Raw genomic sequence first — 13,688 nt, 5'->3', positions numbered from 1 at the left:
AGGGGGCAGGATTGGGGGGCTGGATTAGCAATAAGGGATATTAGCTGTATTAGGGTAGCGCCAACTGTGATCTGGGTCCCCATTGCGCCAGGCACTGCAAAGCCCCGAACCGTGATTGGGTCTCTGTTGTGACGGGCCCATCCAGCCCAGCACCACCCCCTCCCCAGCTCTCATCACTTTGTAATGAAGGTGCCAGCAGTTTGGATTAAGGGACAGGGGCCACTAGCCACATCCCAGCTAATCCCAGAGCACCCCACTGATCTGCCATGGGGCCCATGCAGCTTTTGTCCACTGCTTGGCTCCCTTCCTCATTCCTCTGTTGCAGATGGGGGGAATCTGCCCCCAGGAACAGAGGGGCTGAGAAAATTACGGGAGCATCACAGATTGTTCATGGTGCTAAAAGGATTAGGGGGCACAGCAGGACTGGGCCAGTTCGGCTCTGCCAGGATAGGAAGACACACTCAGGGAGCCTGTAAAGTGGGGGAGCCTGCCATGGATTCCTCCAAAGATCCAGAGATTTTAGGTGCTCCCTGCAGTGACCCCTGCATCCCTCCATTGTAACATCCTCCCCCTCATGGCATCTGCCCCCTCCAGCCACTTGCCCCTCCCGACACCCACTATAACACAACACCTGCCTCCCCAGGGATCTCTCAGCACTTTGCAGGTGGGAATTCAGCCTCCAGGGGAGGGGCAGTCCCCATTTCAATCAGGGGGCAAACCAAGGCATGGAGAGGTAAGGGACCAGTCCCTCCCCACAAGGTGACAGCAGGAAAGCTGGGGATAGAACCCAGGAGTCCTGACTCCCTGCCCCTCCCATTAAACCTCCTAGACCCCACAGCCCATTGCCTTGCTTGGAGTCCCTGGGGCTGTATTCAGAGGCAGGGATTGGGATTCTGCCCCATGAAGTGGATGGGGTTGGGGGGACCTTACTCCCCAATCCTGAGGCTCCTTCCAGCTTTAATATGTAACATACCCCTCCTGTCCCTCCCCCTCAGCATTATCTTTCCCCTCTTATCCATCCTTGCCACCTAGCCCCCTTCTCCCCCACCGGTGTGAACATGCCCCACTAAAAAACACTGCTGTGCCCTGCCTCATTCCATTCACTACGGGGTCTCCTGAATCAGTGTCCCCGTCCCCCACATGATGAGTCATCCATGGGGCCTGGAGCCCAAGCAACCACTTGGGCTGGGCTACTGGTTGGGCGGAGGGGGAATGGTGGCATAGGGAGCACTGGCCCACCCAGAGCCTGGCACATGGGCACTAATGGCCTGAGTACACAAGGGAGACAGGACTGCAGGGTCCTATCCCCAGCTACCCCTACCTCCATTTCCACCCCACTATGTATTCTCTCTCTGGCTCCACCCCGCACACCCCGATCTCTCCTGCTGTGGCTCTGAGGCAGGGGAACAAAACCCCTCACTGGTTAAAATCCCATACGGGACTCATGACTCAGGGTAGCAGTGTTTCCCGTGATGACTTTATTATGTAGGATTGGGAGTAAAAAAAAAAAAAGAAGAGACAAACCCCCCTGACATTTCCCGTGAAGAATTGCTCCACTTAGTAAATTAATTTTGACTCAAATAATTATTTGCCTGTGCAAAACCCCCAGCTATTCATCGCCCTGCCATCTAATGAAGTAATTGTGGCATTAGAAATTAATAACTTACAACTAGCTGACAGTCTCTCTATTGTTGCAGGGAACAGGTAGGGGGAAAGCAGAGCTGGGGTTTGAAATCTTCACTCTCCGCCTTTGTTCCAGGAGTGAGCAGTTTTGATGCTTCAATCCAGATCCCTTTTGTCATGGTATTCGTGTCTTTCTACACCGGTTCATGGCTTTCTTCCCCCGCCATCCTGGTGGCTTTCCAAGAACCCTGGAGTCCTGACTCCCAGGTCCCCTCCTCCAACCACGACAAGACCTCGTTCTCATTCCAACGCGAGAAACAGAACCCAGGTATTCTGAGCTCCAGCCCTGCAACTTATCCGCTAGACCCCACTGCTTCTAATCAGAGCCATTCTATTTAGTGTATACCCCTGTGGTCACAGCTGCATGCAAAGGGTCCTGAGCCCAGCCGGGGGGCAGAGGACCCCACCCCTGTGGGGCAGGGAAAGGAATGAGGCAGGCAGGCCTTGAAAATTGGTCCCCTCAGCAGATGATGAAGTGCCCACCTGCACCACTAACGATCTCAACACCTTTCCACTCCTGAAATTTACTGCTAAGCTTCCCAGGGTCACAATGTCCATCATCTCCTGCAACACAAAGGGCAGAGTGGAGCGGGGTGCGGGGCCTGCTGGGAACCAGGGTGATTGGCTGGGGGAGCTGATGGGGTTAACAGAGTTATGGGAATGCAAGAGCTTGTGCTAAATGTTGTGCTTCATCAGGAAAGTGATGAAGTTACCATCCACCCTAAGTGCTGGGGGCTCTTTGGTGCTGAGATGCAGCCCCCTCTGGGGTGGGGCACAGGGGCTGTTTGTACAAGGATCCCTCACCTAACGTTGAGATGCAGGCCATGAAGTGGGTGCCATACCAGGGTCAGCACTGACACTGAGGGCCCCCTTACCCCAAGCCTTGCTCCCTGCAGCCCGCTGTGCTCTCTCCAGCCGGAGAGTTCCATGCCCAGCGTGGGGATGAGCTGCCCCAGCTGGCTTCTGCTGAGAGGGGAAATATTTTCACTTAAGCCCCCACCTGGTAAAGTTAGAGGCCCTGGGCTGGCCCCTGGTGCTGAGGTGGGGGTGGGCGGGCTGGGCTGGGAGATATTTATGTATTAACAGGCCCTGAGTCCTATTTGCTAGAGTTAAATTGGCTGCGAGGTGCCGCCTGGCATTGATCCCACCCCAGCACTTCACTGCAAGGCCATTATGGGGGGTGGGGCAGAAGCTGATGGAGGAGGAGGGGGGAGGAGGAGCTGTCCCTCTCTGCACCACAGAGTGCCTGTCCTCCCTCCACCTGTGCTCCCCTCCCCAGGGTCTCCCAGCCCAGAGCTGAAGCTGATGTGGTAACTGGAGCAGGGAGAGATACAACATTCTAGGGGGTGCCTGGAGAAGGGGTGGGGGGACAGTACAACACAACATAGCTCACCACCACACACAGCTGTGCTGCCCCTCCTTGCACAGTCCTACAGATGCCCCCCCTGCCTCCTATCGCCTCCCCACGAACAGCCCTACAGACGTCCCCCACCTCGCCTTCCCACGCACAGCCCTACAGGCGCCCCCCCGGTTCCTATTGCCTCCCCATGCACAGCCCTACAGGCACCCCCCCCAGCTCTTATCGCATACCCACACACAGCCCTCCCTACTCCCTGCACAGTTCTACAGGGCCCCTCCTTTCCCCGGCTCCCATCACCATCCACTCCCCATGCACAGCCCTATATGATCCCCTCCCCTTGGATTCCCACCGTGTGCCCTCCACACACAGCCCTGCACACAACTCTCACCTCATGTGTGCCACCCCCTGCACAGGTCTGCACATTCCCCCCACCCCCCCCGACTCTCCTCCTCCTCCACATGCACAACCATGGACACATAATGGGGCCCCAATCTCAGACAGGAAATCCTGGTGCTACCATAATTCTGCTAATACTGGGGTTCCAATATTGTGTGCCCATTATCAGCTGGGGTCTCCTATTGCTACCAAACACACTCTAATAGGGTGACTTCCCGATTTCAGCTGGGGCCCACCCCCTAAATGCTACCATAATGCTACTAACAAAGCACATGCCATAATGGAGCGTCTAGGTGCTACTGTAGTGCTATTAATAAAGCTCACTCCATAATGTGGCGTCCAGGCACAACCGTAATCCTACTAATAAAGCACATACCATAACGGGTCGCTAATGCTACTAATAAAGCAGATGCCATAACAGGGCCCAAATTTCGGTCAGTGAGGCTCCATGTGCAGAGACTGAGGAGCATGCCCCTTAACAGCAAGGGGCTGGGCCCCGCCCTGGTAGGACAGGCGTTGCTGGCTTCACTCCGCCTCCGCTGCCGCCAAACGGAAGCCTAAGGGGTATAATTAAGCATGGAAGGCTGACGAGGGGGAGCAATCAGGGCTCCGGCTGCTCTGGCGCGCTCAGTGTAACGCAGCAACAGCTCTAATGACCACTATCAGGGATCGCCAGGGGCCAGCTACTGACCTCGCCCAGCTGCAGGGACCCCCCTCATCTGCCAGGGGCTTCAGCAGCAGAGATGCAGCCCCTGGCAAGGGGAGAAGACAATGGGTTTGTTCCCCTCTAGGGGGCACCAGCTCTGATCCAGCCCCAGGGTGGAGAGACTGGGACCGGGGCCTTTCCCCTCTAGGAGACATTGACTCAGTACGAGCTTGCAGAGATAGTATGGGAATCAGTTTCATTGCTGATCGGGGCCCCTTTGTGAGATGAGTTTGCCAGGTCTCAGACCAGCTCCTAGCAGGACTCAAGCCTCCACCACACAGAATCCCAAGGCAAACACCTGCTTGGTAGACAGCCTCAGTCAGCAGCTAACTGGGCCTCAGAGGTCGAGTCTCCTTCTGCCACCTCCAGGGCAGGGGGAGGAGGGGGCTGCATGCTGGGGAAACGCCACCTGACCACTCTGGCTCACACACAGTGGTCAGCCTGCAGGGGGCTGCTCCGAGTCCTGTGCCCACTGCAAACAACAAAACTGAGAAAGTTTGTGTGAATGAAATCCACAAGGCATTTACACACACATTCAGAGACAGCCCCCTGCAGCTATTTGCAGTTTCCACACACACAGAGACCGGTACACACAAATGTTTATACAATCTATCAAATTGTTATACACACAGCAACTACACTCCCCTTGTGTATTATACACATGCAGCCCCACATCCAGAAGTGAAGACCAAACCTACTGTATTACACACATGCGCACACCAGCTACCGTGACCCTCCAGCCCCTAGACCAGCCCCACAGCTGGTCTCCAGTCTCAATGCAACAAGATGACACTGGCTGAGCTCTGCAAGGACAGCTCCCCCCATGGTTAGCCAGTGAGTGACCCCAACTGTCTGGGCAAGGCAAAGTGCTCCCACCTCCTGACCCAACCCAGCATCAGGCTATGAGGGTGGAGAGAAGCCAGAACCCTTGCGCCAAGCTGGTGAGGCTGGTGCAATTCCATGAACCCAGCCCTCAGTACTGAGGTGGGGAGGGGGCAGTAGAGATGGGTTCAGGGTCAGGACCTGTTGGCTTTTCTGCAGCATTATTAAGAGGATCAAGTGCTCATTTCACCCATCTCCTTCCACATCCCCCATCCCTCCTCCACCATCCCTCCCTCCTGAACTTCTCCACCCCTCCTCCATCGAGCTACCCATCCCTCCCCCATATCTTCACCCCATTCTGTTCATTCCCCTCCAGCCCTCTATCTACTCCTATACATCCATCATTCCTGCAGCCCCTTGCATCTCCCCCATTCCCAGAGCAAGCAAGAGAGCAGGACTCTCCTATCAAAGCCCCCAGATTCCCCTGCTGCAGTCAAAAACGTGAAACTGGTTCATCAGGAGATTTTCTCATTAATTAAAAAGTGACTCCAGGCTTTTTGCAGAGACTTTTCTCTTCATTAAGGATTCTGGCTCCGTTGCGGGGCACTGGGAAGGACGGGGCCCAGCAGGCTGGGGGTGGGGGTGCCTGGGTACAAATCTGAGTGTGGAAGTGCACTAGTGGGAATGCTTGCTAGTGCACAGGCTTGTATATGCCTTGTGTCCAGGTGTGCGAAGGGCCACACACAACCCTGGTGCACAGGTGTGCATGGAGACATCCAGATGCCTCGCCCCAGTGGTGTGCACACATCCTTGTGCTCAGGGCTGCTCACACAGCTGGGGGCACAGCTGACACATACAAAGCACAACTGTGTTTGGGCTGGTGTATCTAGGAGGGGAGGTGTGGGTGCCCCCATGCAGCCCCCCATCCTGTGCAGCCGTAAGGGCAGCATGAGGGGGGCAGCTGTGCAAATGACCTCCCCATCAGCCCGATCACTGACCTGCCTTCGCATCCCCCTACAAGGTGCCCAGGGCCTGCAGACAACTGGCATGTGCAGCGCCCGCTCAGAACGCTGCGCCCCTCGCCAGCTCAGAAGCCAGCTGGGCTGAGACACCAACTCATCTCATGGCTAAGTAGGATCAGGCCAGGCTGGTAACCAGGTGCACCCCCACCCACCCACTAGAGTGCAGCAGGGAGCAGGGTGAACAACCTGGCTAGGGCACCCAGGGCCTGGAGGCCATGACTCTCATGAGCCAGCCAGGCTTCTGGCCCAGGGATGCAAGCAGACGCCCTCTAGTGGGGAATAGTCCCATGTCCATTCCCCACCACCCCGAGCCAGCCAGCCAGACACCTTGAAGCCAGAGCGGAGCCCGCGCCCCCTGGAAGGGAAGGATCCATCTCTGTCCTTCCATCCTCCCGCAGGCCAGTGCAGCTAACGGAGCAGCCGGCTGGGCTGGGAGAGGAGTGGGGTGGGGCTCCTGCTCGGTGCATAGTGGCGGTGGGACTGGGGTACAGGAGATGGGGCCGGTGCTAACCCGTTGTGAGTCAGAGGGGGCCAAAGAGGAGACGCTAACATGCTCCCATGCCAGCCTGAGGGACTGGATGCCAGGCAGTTGGGCAGTGCCCCTCCCCACAGCCTGACTCGATGCTGCCCTGAGGGTTGATCCAGCTGCACCTGCCCAGCTCACGTTCCCAGCCATGTGACAGATGTCCAGACCGGGGTGGGGGAGTAAGTGCATGCACGGCCCCTGGGGGAAGACAGTGCCAAGGTCACAAGTGAAGCATGGGGGAGCAGCTCCTCAATGGGCCTTTCTCCTCTAGGGGGCGCTTGTCCTGATCCAACCCCAGGGCCTGGAGTCTCCCTGCTCTAAACACCCGATCCCTCCCAGAGCTGGGGCTAGAACCCAGGTGCCCTGACTCTCAGCCTCCCCTAACCCACTAGACCCCACTCCCCTCCCAGAGCTAGGGCTAGAAACCAGGTGTCCTGGCTCCCTCCTTCCATCAGCAATGCCGTATGCCTGATGCAGGGAGCTCTGCGGGAGCCGTGTGAGATGAGACAGGCAGCTCCGTGCCACTAGGTTAGGCTGTTGGTCCGTGTTAGCCTGGTGGGGTTGTGACGAGGAGGCCGACGGGAGGAGAGTGTGCTAGAGCCCGCGCAGGGGCCGAGCAGTCGTTCCTGACACGCTGGCCACTCCCCCAGCCAGCATGGCTGCTCCCCACTGCCACACAGCATTAGCTGAGGTGCCTGGGCCCAGTGCATGCCACGGGGCAATCGCAGAGACAATGGTGTCCTTGATACAGTGCCAATACTGGTGCCCAGCTCCCCACTCCTTCCCCCACCAGACAGCTGCAGTCAGCAGAGCAGGGAACAGGAGTCCTGTGCCCCCTGTAACCACTTCCCTCCCAGAGCTGAGGGTAGAACCCAGGGGTTCTGGGGCACGGACGGTCTCTCACTATGCATCTGTGCAGAGCCCAGCACAATGGGGCTGCTCCCTCAGTTAGGGCCTGTTGCTGCCACTGTAACACACCTAGCAATGTGCAGCCTCTGGCGCAGACAACCCCATGCCCCCTGAACCAGTCCTCTGCCTAATCGGACCCGCTGGCCTCTAGAGGGGAAAGGCTCATGCCCCTATCCCTAACATGTGCAATCTATCCCCATAGCGGTCCCTTTTGACACACACAGATGCTGGTAGAGAACCATCTCCCTCGCCCCAGATTGTAGTAAGTACCAAGCGCCTTCTTGCACCCAGAGCTGTTAACACATAAATATTAACAAGGATGAAAGCGACCGATGAGCTGCCTGCAGCCTACATGACACACACCATTGGTAATGGGAGACAGCTGCCCCTAGGCAGGGTAAACAAATGGCAGCAAATCTGGCCTCTCCCTGCAGGGGGTGCTGCAGAGAGCGGGGCAGAAACACTGACTGTGAGGGGAGCTCCTGCTTATTCCAGAGTGGTGTACATGTGTGCAGGGGCATGTGTGCAGTGCGGGAGAGTGGGCGTGTGTTCAGTTGCAGAGCATGTGGGGCGGGCAGTGGAACAGAATGGGGCATGTGTGCTGCTGCTCTCAACATCTGTCCTGAAGCAAACTCAGCTGGTGATGGTGCAATGCACAGACTGAGTCAACAGAGGGTGCTATGTATTCCATCAACCCCCTGGGCCCATCCAGCCCAGTATCCCCTGCCCTTCCTGCTCCCCTAGATCAGACCCCTGGGCCCATCCAGCCTAGTACCCCCCGTCCCTGCCCCTCCAGATCAGACCTCTGGGCCCATCCAGTCTGGTACCCCCCAAGTCCCTGCCCCTCCAAATCAGATCCCTGGGCCCATCCAGCCTAATATCCCCCAGTCCCTGCCCCCTAAGATCAGACCTCTGGGCCCATCTAGCCTGGTACCCCCCAGTCTCTGCCCCTCCAGATCAGACCCCTGAGCCCATCCAGCCTAGTACCCCCCAGTCCCTGCCCCCACAGATCAGACCTCTGGGCCCATACAGCCCAGTATCGCCCTTAACCCCTATTCTCCAGATCACACTTATGGGCCCATCTCCCACCCCATGCTCCCCTCTAGACCACACTTTTCCATGAGCGACACAGCCTTGGCCAGAGGCATGGGGGATCTGGGGATGGTGCCGAGGGGGGCTCCAGCGCCCAGGGCTGCCCTGGGGAGAACTGTCCACAAAGAAGCAGCATGGAACTCCCAGCCACCCCCACCTCCAGCAGAGACTTCGCTTTGCCACCCTGACGTGTGGGAGGCGCCCCAATGCCAGGGTGAAGGACGGCACAGATGGCATGTCGTTGCACTAGCTCCAGTAGGGTGACCAGATGACAAGAACAAAATATCATGACACATGGGGGGAGGTGGAGGGGGCGCAGCTGAAGCAAAAAAAAAAAAGCCAGAGTGCATCAAATTGCGACAAATGGTTGCGACGTGGGACAAACAACTAAATATCGGAACAGTACCGACGTTATTAGGACGTCTGGTCACCCTAAGCACTGGCTTCCTCGGGCCCCATCACGGGCGGCGATCATCAGGGCACTGGCATGAGTGTGAGGAAGTCAGATGAGGGCACTGTGAGCCCAGCCCTGGAGTGTGTGGAGATGCCCTGGCATCGCTCACAGCACTTGCCATGAGTGGGGGATGCGGGGCGACTGCCCCAGTCTGATGCAGACAAGGCTCCAGCCAGGCACTGGCAGAGCCAAGCAGGTGCCTGATGCTTCGGGCACAACATGCACCCAGGCAGCTGTGCCCCAGGGCAGCTGCACAGAGGAGCAGTGTGCAGCAAAGGATGCAACCATATTCTGAGCCAGTGTTACGCTGGGGGTGGGGGGGGACAGCTGACCCCCCTACCCTGCCAGACCTCCCCCCACAGGGCCCCCAACTCCAACACTCTCCTCCAGAGACACTAGAGACGGCACAAACTATCCCCCCAAACTTGCTATCAGGGCCTGGGCTGGGTTTGAGCCTCTGGGAGCAGAGGTTTGGGAGTTGGGTTGAGTCTGAGCGTTTGGGTGGCAAACGACTGAGGAACCAGCTTCCTCCGAGTGGGGGGTCAGATTGCAGCTTTGGGGGATTAAAGAAGGGGCTCAGTCCAAGCTGCTGAGAGGCAACAGGGGAGGTCCCAGGCTCTGGAGGAAGCACTAGGGTCAGGTTTTCAGGGGGATGGGTTCCAGTTACAGGGTGCAGACCTGAGCAGTGCTCTCCCTGCCACTGCCGGCCCCCTGCACCTCCGCCGGCAGCCCCCCAAGTGCAGGTTCTCCTTACTATGTGCAGCTGCAGATAGTCCCCCAGCCCGGAGGCGCTGTCCACCCGCACCAGGATGGCATTCTTCTGGTGCGTGCTGAAGCCCACGGCCAGCCGGTCGGCTCGTGTGCTGGGCCGGTCGTTGGGTGGCCAGGTGTAGGTGATAAGCGCCCCGCCCTTCCCAAAGATGTATGTAGTGCCAGCTGGGGAGACGGGAGAGAGAGAGACACACACACAAGGTTAGTAAGAGGGGATCCTAGAGAACAACTCAGACAAGGCTACTCAGTAGAACCCAGGAGTCCTGACTCCTAACCCCCCTCTCTAACCCACCAGGCCCCACTCCCCTCCCAGAGCTGGGGATAGACCCCAGGAACAGCTGAAGATATGGCTAATGCACTTCAATCTTGCCCTCCTCTCTGCAATTCCAGTCCCGGACTCCCCCTCACAGCTCTGCCACTGCTGCTCAGTCCCACCCAACAGCCCCCAGCCCACCTCTCTTCCAGAGCAGCAGCCATGTCTCCTTCACTCAAGGAGTGATCAGGCCAAAGAGCGCCCCCGCCCTCTACCTCAGCCCAGCCACAGCAACTGTCCCATTAGTAAGAGGCTTGCTGGGTCTCAGCCCAGCCCCAAGGTATCCTCAATATAAATCCTCCCTCAGCAGGGAGCTCAGGGGTCAAACAGGCCTTCCATTCCCCTCTGCCTCCCCTGAGCGTGATGGGAGAGACACGGCATGAACATGCCAGAGCCTGAGCCTCCCCCATAGACAGCTGGCAAAGCACCAGCGCAGACACCCCAGAGCACCAGCCAGCCAGCTTGGGCATAGTCAGCTCGGATGCCATCCAGCACCAACACCCCTCCCTCCCACCTCATAGCCTATGCAAATAGCTCCAGCCCCCCTCAGCCACTGCTCACACACTATTACCACACTCGGTTTCGGGGGGGGATTTAACTGGTGCCACTTAGCAATTAACAAACACCGCAAGCACTCATGATAGAGGAAGGCAGCTGGCATGCATGTGTCTGTTCCTAGCCCAGTTGGAAGATGGGCCGGGCTGAAAATTCCTCCAAGTGGTTTTAAAAATATTTTGCAAAAAACAAACTCCAACTCAGGTGCAATTAGTAGCACCTACCACAGAACAGCTGGGAGCCCCGGCCATGCCTGGCCGTGCTAGAGGGCCAGGAGTCCAGAGGCTGCTACAGATGTGGCCGAGGGCTCTCTAAGCACCATCGTGCAGCACCAAGTATCCTGCACCTCTCTAGTGCCTTTCCCTGCAAAGAGGCCCAGGGTGCCATGTGATACTCACCCTATACACATGGATGGCCCTGTGCTCGCTGCCTCGAGGGGGACCCTGGGGCTGCTAAGAGAGGGATCCCTCGCCTTGAGTTGAGAACAGCTCCTAGGTTAGGGCAGTATCTGTTTAACAGCACACAGCAATGCTGCATGAGTTTGGGACAGGAAGTGCAGGAGAATCCTGAAACCAGTGGGAAGTATCGAGGAGGGATGATGTTACCCTAGGTAGGGTTTGATCTGGGGTTTGCCAGAAGCTGGGAATGGACGACAGGGAATGGATCACTTGATGATTTGCTGTTCTGTCCACCCCTTCTGAAGCACCTGGCATTGGGCAGTCAGAAGACAGGACACTTGGTTAGATGGACCACTGGGCTGACCCAATATTGCTGTTCTTATGGACAGGGGGTGGGGGAAATGCAAAGAGGAATAATGGGGGGAGGGGTTCCAGCCAGGGCCGGCTCCAGGCACCAGCCCAACAAGCAGGTGCTTAGGGCGGCCAACGGAAAGAGGTGGCATGTCCAGCTCTTCGGCGGCCATTCGGTGGTGGGTTCCTCACTCCCTTTTGGAGCAAAGGACTTGCCGCTGAAGACTGAAGCGGTGGCGGTAGAGCTGCAGATCACCATTGCAGCTTTTTTTTTTTCTTCCGCTGCTTGGGGCGGCAAAAGCCCTGGAGCCGGCCCTGGTTCCAGCTGAGTCCCCCATTCTCCCAATTCTCTATCTGCCCCTCACAAACATGGGGAATGAACTCACACGCACACGGCAATTGCAAACACAAGCACAGACACAACCAACCGCAACTGCACACCCAGCACAAACGCACAGGGATCCTGGCCAAATGCAAAGGCACAAATATCACCACACTCTCACTCAAAGAAACACTCACCAGGGTGGACGTAAATGCACACATGCAGGTGTGCTCACATGCACACGTGCAAGCATTCAGATCTAGGATACCTACAAACATAGACGTGTGTGTGTTCAGACCTGATTTCCATACACACACACACGCAATAGACAAATGTCAACACACCTGCACGCATACAGATGCAAACACACAATCACAGGCTAACACAAACATCCACACCCACAAAGGAACTAATGCATACATGCACAAATGGCACACATGCTCCCCAACACAAACACAACTCCTCCCATACATTCTAATGCAAAATCACAACTGCACACATACTCACCAATGCAATACACCCACACACCGATTCCAATGCAAACACACTTGCACAAACACACACACACACAATTGCTTCCCACCCTCCAATTTCCCCGAGGACCGTACTGGCACTGTTAGACCCCCATCTCTCAGCAGCAAGTTCCCAGACATCTCCCCTCCCCCCACTAATCTCACTGACAGGAATTGACTCCGACATGAGATCGGCAACGTTTCCTGCACTACCTTCTAAAAGCTCCTTCAGCTCTCGCCGCAATAACCCAGCCCCCTGCACCACTCCATTTGCTGCCCCCTGCACAGCTGTTCCTGTCCCCAGTGATCAGGGCCAGCACCGACTGCGGATTCATGGTGGAGTGTTCTGCTGGGCCTGTCTACAAAGGAACTCGGCTAGGTGCACGGTGGGCAGAGGACGGGAGTCAGACAAGACTCTAGAGAGGACAATTACAGATAGGGGGAGCCAGGACTCCTGGGTTCCTTGCTCTGCGAGGGAGGGATCCTGACAGTCCCTAATTACCAGACCCCACTTCCTTCCCAGAGCTGGGGAAAGAACCCAAGAGTCCTGCCTCCCAGACCCCCTACTCTAACCCACCAGATCCCACACTCTTGCAGAGCCAGGACTAGAACCCAGGAATCCTGGCTCCAGTCCCTGCCCAACTCCTTCCCAGATGTGGGCTAGAACTGCCTACCCTCCAATCAGGCTTTAGCGCTGTTTCCCACCCCTCTGCCATTTCTGCTGCTGTGTCTGTGGTGCCTTAGGCTCACCAGTCATAGCCCCCACAAGCACCCTGTAACTGTGAGGCAGAGAGAGATCAACTGGGGATCCGTTGAGAAACTGTGAGGCTGAGCTGTCTGACGGCTCTATGGATCTCCCAGAGCCAGGCCTGGCCACCTAAGCCTCCCCCAACCCCCAATGCCCTCCAGTGCAGCTCCACTGGCTGCAACCCACGGTGGACAGAGCCCTCTGCCCCACGGTGTCTCCTGGCACCCCAGTGGGCTGGACCTGTGCTGCACTGGCATGTGGTACATACACAATGGCAGTGAGCTAGAGGTGGGATTGTGAAGGGAGGGAAATAAGTTTAGGAGTTGCATGAGGTTATACCACCCACCAACTACTGGCACAAGATGTTCCACATGATGCTCAGTGCTGAGATGCAGCCGCTTCTGGGGTAGGGCTCACGGGTTGTATATACAGGGATCTTTTGCCTGGTGCTGAGATGCAGCCACCTCTAGGGTGCGGCACAGCCCCTATTTACAGTCACACAGAATGATGCACATCTAGCTGGAGCAAGAAGCAGAATCCTGTATCCAACTGAGACTGCCGGAGGGAGCTGTGACACAGAGGAACGTTGGTGTTAGCTGGCTAAGGATTTACTACTCTGTGTCAGCAATTCCTATCAGGCCTGACAAACTCTCTGCACCCAACACACTGCTGTCACTATGCTTATCCAGATGGTGTCTTGTAAGGTATCGAGGGAAAGCCGAAGCTATTTGGGGCCTTGCTCTTACTG

General features: G+C 57.0%; 1 protein-coding gene across 30 annotated transcripts in view; it reads right to left on the bottom strand.

Moving 5' to 3' along the window:
- The window catches only part of NRXN2 (neurexin 2), a 339,529-nt gene that overhangs the window by 75,198 nt on the left and 250,643 nt on the right, over positions 1-13,688 (bottom strand). For all 30 annotated transcript variants that reach the window (XM_030569276.1, XM_030569274.1, XM_030569293.1 and 27 more), the window contains one exon: positions 9,725-9,906. In XM_030569276.1, the coding sequence (XP_030425136.1) occupies positions 9,725-9,906 (182 nt within the window). The remainder of the gene's footprint in view (positions 1-9,724; positions 9,907-13,688) is intronic.

This window comes from Gopherus evgoodei, chromosome 7 (assembly GCF_007399415.2).
Source record: "Gopherus evgoodei ecotype Sinaloan lineage chromosome 7, rGopEvg1_v1.p, whole genome shotgun sequence".
Classification (NCBI taxonomy): domain Eukaryota; kingdom Metazoa; phylum Chordata; order Testudines; family Testudinidae; genus Gopherus; species Gopherus evgoodei.
This window is presented reverse-complemented; position numbering and strand designations above follow the sequence as displayed.